The sequence below is a fragment of the Engraulis encrasicolus genome, chromosome 3 (genome assembly GCF_034702125.1).
Source record: "Engraulis encrasicolus isolate BLACKSEA-1 chromosome 3, IST_EnEncr_1.0, whole genome shotgun sequence".
NCBI lineage: Eukaryota > Metazoa > Chordata > Actinopteri > Clupeiformes > Engraulidae > Engraulis > Engraulis encrasicolus.
This window is the reverse complement of record NC_085859.1, coordinates 56,976,117-56,982,853: the sequence shown is the minus strand read 5'-3', so window position 1 is coordinate 56,982,853 and position 6,737 is coordinate 56,976,117. Positions and strand designations below refer to the sequence as shown.

At 43.0% G+C, this 6,737-nt stretch overlaps 1 protein-coding gene across 1 annotated transcript in view; it reads left to right on the top strand.

The window, feature by feature from the left end:
* Positions 1–5,235, top strand: part of LOC134446400 (SEC23-interacting protein-like) — a 14,673-nt gene extending 9,438 nt beyond the window's left edge. Inside the window, exons 10-15 of the mRNA XM_063195767.1 lie at positions 1–57; positions 999–1,154; positions 1,894–1,993; positions 2,979–3,110; positions 4,409–4,562; positions 5,102–5,235. The exon at positions 1–57 is cut by the window's left edge and continues 153 nt beyond it. Coding sequence (XP_063051837.1) covers positions 1–57; positions 999–1,154; positions 1,894–1,993; positions 2,979–3,110; positions 4,409–4,562; positions 5,102–5,180 — 678 coding nt within the window. The 3' untranslated portion in view covers positions 5,181–5,235. The remainder of the gene's footprint in view (positions 58–998; positions 1,155–1,893; positions 1,994–2,978; positions 3,111–4,408; positions 4,563–5,101) is intronic.
* The last annotated feature ends 1,502 nt before the right edge of the window (positions 5,236–6,737 follow it).

Here is a 6,737-nt window from a genome sequence, read left to right as displayed (position 1 = left end):
ATGCGTCTGATGAGCAGCAGTGTTGACAATGAGAGCTTCAGCTTAGGTGTCGGCCAGGTAGGCTATGCCAGAGGGAGCCAAACTTTACCATGACAAGTCCACCCATATACTGTGTGTGTGTGTGTGTGTGTGTGTGTGTGTGTGTGTGTGTGTGTGTGTGTGTGTGTGTGTGTGTGTGTGTGTGTGTGTGTGTGTGTGTGTGTGTGTGTGTGTGTGTGTGTGTTGGCTACACATGTTCATATGGTTTATGGCAAGGTGATAACTGCCCACCAATGACCGCTCTGACACAAATGTTGAAGCTGCGGTGAACTTGCAATATTTCTGTTCAACCGAAGAGCCATGAACAGATCAGTGAGAGGGAGGAGGCGGAGAGCAAGCGAGAGAGAGACGAGAGGATGAAGCGAAGCCACAGAACTACACAGAAAACAGAACGATCCACTGACCTAGGTCACCTATGGCTAGGTCAGTGGGTTGTTCTATTTTCTCTGTACCTGTGGCTGCGTTCCATCCTCTCGTCTCTCTCCTCTCTCTCTCTCTCTCTCTCTCTCTCTCTCTCTCTCTCTCTCTCTCTCTCTCTCTCTCTCTCTCTCTCTCTCTCTCTCTCTCCTCTCTCTCTCTCTCTCTCTCTCGCTCGCCCCCTCCTCCCTCTTCCTTGCACTGGTGTTCATGGCTCTTTGGCTGAACAGAAATATTGCAAGTTCACTGTCTGCGCACAGGTCACAAATTGCACACACACAATCAGGAATGGAATTTCTGATTCTATGTTTCCTGGATTCTTTTTTGAAAATAGGGACAACAGGGCAGTTCCCCAGTGTTCGCATTGTGTTGCTCCTTAATATGGAAGTTCCCTAAGAGCTTGCGTTGTGTTGCTATCAAATAGCCCACTCACATAATGTGTCACTTCCATGCATGTGCATGTGTGTTTGTTTGTAAACCTAAACGAATATGTGTGTGTGTGAGTGCACACATGTATCCATGGTGTCCATTCTTTTGCACAGGTGTCCATCCGCTACCCTCAGCTGTCCTTTAACCCCTACATGCTGTTTGCGCTGGGCTCCCCCATCGGGATGTTCCTCACTGTGCGAGGCCTCAGGCATATCGACCCAGACTACTCCTTACCCACCTGCAAGGGCTTCTACAACATCTACCATCCTGTGCGTACCGTGTGCAACAGAAAGAAAAAACATACTCATACTCTTGAGCTTGCACGTGCACATACACAAGCAAACACATAGAACACACACACTTATACGTGAACAGATAGCCTACACGTGCATGTATACATAGTGTACCTGTCTGTCTGTCTGTCTGACTGTCTGACTGTCTGACTGTCTGTCTGTCTGTTTGTCTGACTGTCTGTCTGTTTGTCTGACTGTCTGTCTGTCTGTCTGTGTCTCACTCACACACACACACACACACACACACACACACACACACACACACACACACACACACACACACACACACACACACACACACACACACACACACACACACACACACACACACACACACACACACACACACACACACTCATGTTTTGATTCTTTACATCAAGCTCTGCCCTCACACAGACACAATGAATTTTTTGCATGCCTGTACACATTTTTATGAAATACTACATAAGTAAGAAATGGCCAAAGATTGTAGTTTATGGGCCATATAATAAAGCAGACATTCCATGCACAATGTTTATATCTTTCAGTATATGAAATACGTATGTACCTTACTTGTACTGTATTCTGTACTGTATGAGTAACATGAGGAATGGGACTCTTTCATAGACAACATGTATGTGCCATGTAAGAATTGTATAGTCCATATACAGTCCAGTACACTATATGAAGTTTTAAATGCATGTTGTGTCCATATGGGGTGTCTCTCCTGGAACAGCTGGACCCGGTGGCTTACCGCATCGAGCCTTTGATCCAAGCCAACACATGTCTTCCACCTGTCCTCGTCCCACACATCACCACTAAAAGGGCACAGCAAAGTGAGTTTCTCTCTCTCTCTCTCTCTCTCTCTCTCTCTCTCTCTCTCTCTCTCTCTCTCTCTCTCTCTCTCTCTCTCTCTCTCTCTCTCTCTCTCTCTCTCTCAACAGAAAAAGTTTAATGGCACAGACACAGAATCTTTTTCTGACAGAGGAGATGCAGATGTGCGTAGATACGTACAGTACTTGCCAATGTATGGATTAATATTTCCACAATGCATTGTATTGTTATTGTAGTTATTGTGTTGTTGTATTGTATTGTGTTTTTATTGTAGTGTCAATGAATAGAAATGTAGTCAGGATGTTTCCCTGCATTTTCTCATGGACTGAGATTGTTCCTAAGTCCCCTCTCAGGACAATCGGCAAATTTCATAAACAAAGGCTTGACATAATGCAGCACTCGCACACAGAAACAGGAAGGAAGACACACACACGCAAACACACACACGCACGCACACGCACACGCACGCACGCGCACACACACAGACACACACGTCTCATAGTGCCTGGGGAGAAAACAGGAGCAGCACACACAGATGCAGTCACGCACACACACACACACACACACACACACACACACACACACACACACACACACACACACACACACACACACACACACACACACACACACACACACACACACACATACACAAGCATGCACAATGCAGCAGCTTCTTGACTAGTAACACTCACCCCACGGGTTACAAATTGAACATTTACAAGACGTGGTGACATCTTATTCACCAGCACATCAGAAGTGCTCAGGTCCAATCGCCTGGGTGAGGTGTGTGGATGATATTGAATTACCCAAAACACCCGATGACCCCAGGATACATGACCGATGATGTGTCCAATGTCATGCACATCCGTGGGATGTATCATTCAACTAGGCCTTGCTTGAAAATTTAGGAGGCCTGTAGTTTTTTGTTGCCATACAACCGTACCAATTTCTAACACACTAACTAACTTGCTGTGTTTGACACAGTGGGAGGATTGAGCTCAGACCTGAAGCACAAGATGACTTCTGCCCTCCTGTACGCCTGGCAGTTCTTCAATCACACGCCCTCCAGCAGTGGGCAGAGCCAACGGGATGCATCACCTCCCAAACACAAAACTGGTATATTTGTGGCAGTAATTAGTGTACCCTGTAGGGGTGTAAATAATAATCGATTTGAATCGATGCATCGATCCTACAGGCCATGATTCAATGACTCGATTCATCCACAAGAGAATCGATGAATCGTTATTAATAAATTAATCGATTGTTGTAAGTATTGCCCTGATTTTAAGAGGCATTTTATTTTACTCATACAGTAGTAATACTGTAATACGGACCATAATAAAGATGCCCCTCAAATGAAATGCATGCAGATATTTCAACTTTTGTTGATCTATTTAAAATTTTAATACATAAACCAAGCCTGTAAGGTAAAAAAAAAAGAAAAAAATATCATGGAGCATTTTTAATTATCGAAAATAATCAAATAGTTGGCCTAAGAAATTGATATCGAATAGAATCGCCATGAAGGTTGGGATTTACACCCCTAGTAGCCTATTTGTGCAGATGGGCCCGTCGGCGCTGAAAAGACTCAGCTACTACATCATAACAACATTGATATGACGTTATTGAGAGCCTTAACTAACAGATCAAGACTTGGACATTAATATTTTGGCAACAATTAGGTTATAACAGAGGCTTACTGCAAAGAGGAAATGCATTGTGAGGGCAATTTTTGGGTGATTGGAGGTGGAACATTTACCTGACTCTTGCCATCTGACATGCTCTGGCATGGTGAGGCATGGGAACGCCCCCACGTGACATCAGGGTATCAGGTTCATCAAGTGTTTTGGGAGACGAGGTCCATCCATCTACTATGCATTTCAGCTACAAATTGTTTCTCAAAATTCACCTGATTGACATGATTTTGATGACAACTCATCGTATATACTTCAAAACATTAAAAAAAATGCCCAAGGCATTTTGCAGGCTTAAATGATCATTTAGTTCATCAGGATTGGCAGCAGCAGAAAGAGAAATATTACGTAATAGCAGCAGTAGTAGTGGTTGTAGTAGGCAATTAGTAGCAGCCATAGCAGTGTTGACAGTGGTAGGACTATTATTATTATGTGTATATTCTACAAGCACAGTGAATTATACATTGTGAAATGCTAGAGGGATTCAACACATGGAAGTGTAAATGTTTTAGATCATTTATTTATTTTAAATAAAGTGTATTATATACTGTATATATGTGATGTTAAAATACAATATAAATATTTCACATGGTATTTCACACAGACACAGACACAGACACAGACACACACATTTATTCATCCTTTGAGGACGATGACGAAGTTTTTTCTTCTCCCTTCTATTCTATTTACTGTCAATGCTTCTATTCCGCTCCATTGCAGCCTCCTGCTCATCCCTCCTCCAGTCTGGCAAGACCAATCGCAGCTCTCCTGGGATGCTGAATAGGGGCCGGCGCATTGACTATGTCCTGCAGCAGACAGCCATGGAGAGCATCAATGAATACCTGTTTGCCATACAGAGCCACTTATGTTATTGGTATGAGAACTTGGTGTGTGTGTGTGTGTGTGTGTGTGTGTGTGTGTGTGTGTGTGTGTGTGTGTGTGTGTGTGTGTGTGTGTGTGTGTGTGTGTGTGTGTGTGTGTGTGTGTGTTCTTTCTAATATGTGGACTCCTGTCCTCCCTTGCTCACCTGCCTCCTTGTGGCCTTATCATGATGTCACTGTGTCAAACACCAGGCCACAAGGACAGGGCTAGGACTGGAATACACATATTGGGGGGAAAATGTGTGTGTGTGTGTGTGTGTGTGTGTGTGTGTGTGTGTGTGTGTGTGTGTGTGTGTGTGTGTGTGTGTGTGTGTGTGTGTGTGCGTGTGCGTGTGCGTGTGTGTGTGTGTGTGTGTGTGTGTGTGCATGCTCGAGTGTTACACGGGTTTATGAATTATACAGTATATTTTTTTTTTACTGTAAGTGTATTGTGTATGTTTGTAGGAGAGAGGGAGGGAGAGAGAGAATTTTGGTTTCATTTTGATTACATTTATATTTCATTTTAAGCTAACCAAGGTTCCTCTTTCATTAGGGAATCAGAGGACACAGCTTTGTTACTCCTGCAAGAAATATACAATGAATCTGGCATTGTGTTCGAAAATCTGCCATAATCAATTTCACAGAAATGAAAGGAAGACAAAAAAATAAAAAGAACTCTATGTCTGATTATTTTGTTCTTGTTGGTTAATCTATATCCCTAAGAGTTAGGTTGAAGTTTATTAAGGCATAAGTATGTAGAACTCAACATAGTTTGAAATCGGCAGCATTGTCACAAACTGGGAGTGCACCACCAAATGTCATATTTCCTAAAAGCACCGGATGTGACGCCCCAGTGCAGATTGAACTTATAACCACTTTCACACACACACTGATGAAGAGTCTGAACTCCCTCTAGTGGACCACTCCAGAACAGGAGTGTATGTGGATCACAGGGCAGGAACTCTAGCCTTCTACAGCATCTTGGACGCAATTACCCACCTACAGTGAGTACTGACACCACACCACATTCACACACACTCTCTACCCTGGGTTTGGGTTATATCTTCCATAATAGTCATCTTCCACATCGTCATCATGATCATCATCTGTGAAACTGCTGTAAGGCCCCTACAGGTACAGTAAATGTTGCTCGTGTGGGTCACTCAGTGTGTGTGTGTGTGTGTGTGTGTGTATTCATGCTGAGTCCTGAAGCACTGGCCTTGAAGAGCTGTACAGTAGAATTCTAGTGCAGGTGCTCGTTAAGAATAGAATGTTTAGAGTGACAGTTGAAATGGAACACCTGTTCTAATTCTCTGTATGGCAGTTAATATTGTGGTTTTAGGTGCTGTTTCTACGTAGCAGGATATTTTTTTAGCAGGGTATTTTTTTCCTCCTGCTATGTGTAAACGCAACATGTGGATAAAAAAAATCCTCCATTGTAACAAATGCGTTTCAGACCCCTAAACAGGTTTTTCTCCTGCTATTTTTTTCTCCTGCACCTGGATTTTTAAATATCTGCTACGTGGAAACGGAAGGCCAAAACCATTGCAAAACCAATACAAGCAGGAGAAAAAAATATCCACATATAAAAATATCCAGCTACGGAAACGGAAACGGCACCTTAGAGCAGAGGGCAGAATGATTACAGTTTATTTGTGGGGTGCTCTAGAATCTTCAGTGTCTCCCTGTGCACTGACTTTCTGTAGAGGGACTGCATACATCATGATCTTGGTGACCAACAATCTTCAGTCCAGTTAACCAGAAGCCCAACTTGGTTTTTAACGGATTTTCGCACCATGTTTGCACACCATACTTCATCACACCAAGATCATTTGGAAAAATAAAAACAGAAGCCCATTAACACCATATACAACCTAGATCACTTTCAAGTACATCCACTGTTGGAGCTTGGTACAGACGCTCTCATGGGACAGTTCACTCACATTGCAAGTCCATAGACACCAAGGTATTTGTATTAAGACCTGACATTTGGGAGTTTTATGGGAATAGTCTTGTCTGGGATGAGGCTGATGTGCGTTTGCCTGCCTGACACCTCTATATCCAATTCTTCCATTCATTTTGGCCTTTGGGAGAGCAACTTCCAGGACTGTTATGTCTGCCTTGTTAACAGTTCTTCTTACTCATTTACAGAATTTGATTTTATGAAGCTTTTAAAAAAAGAAACTCAA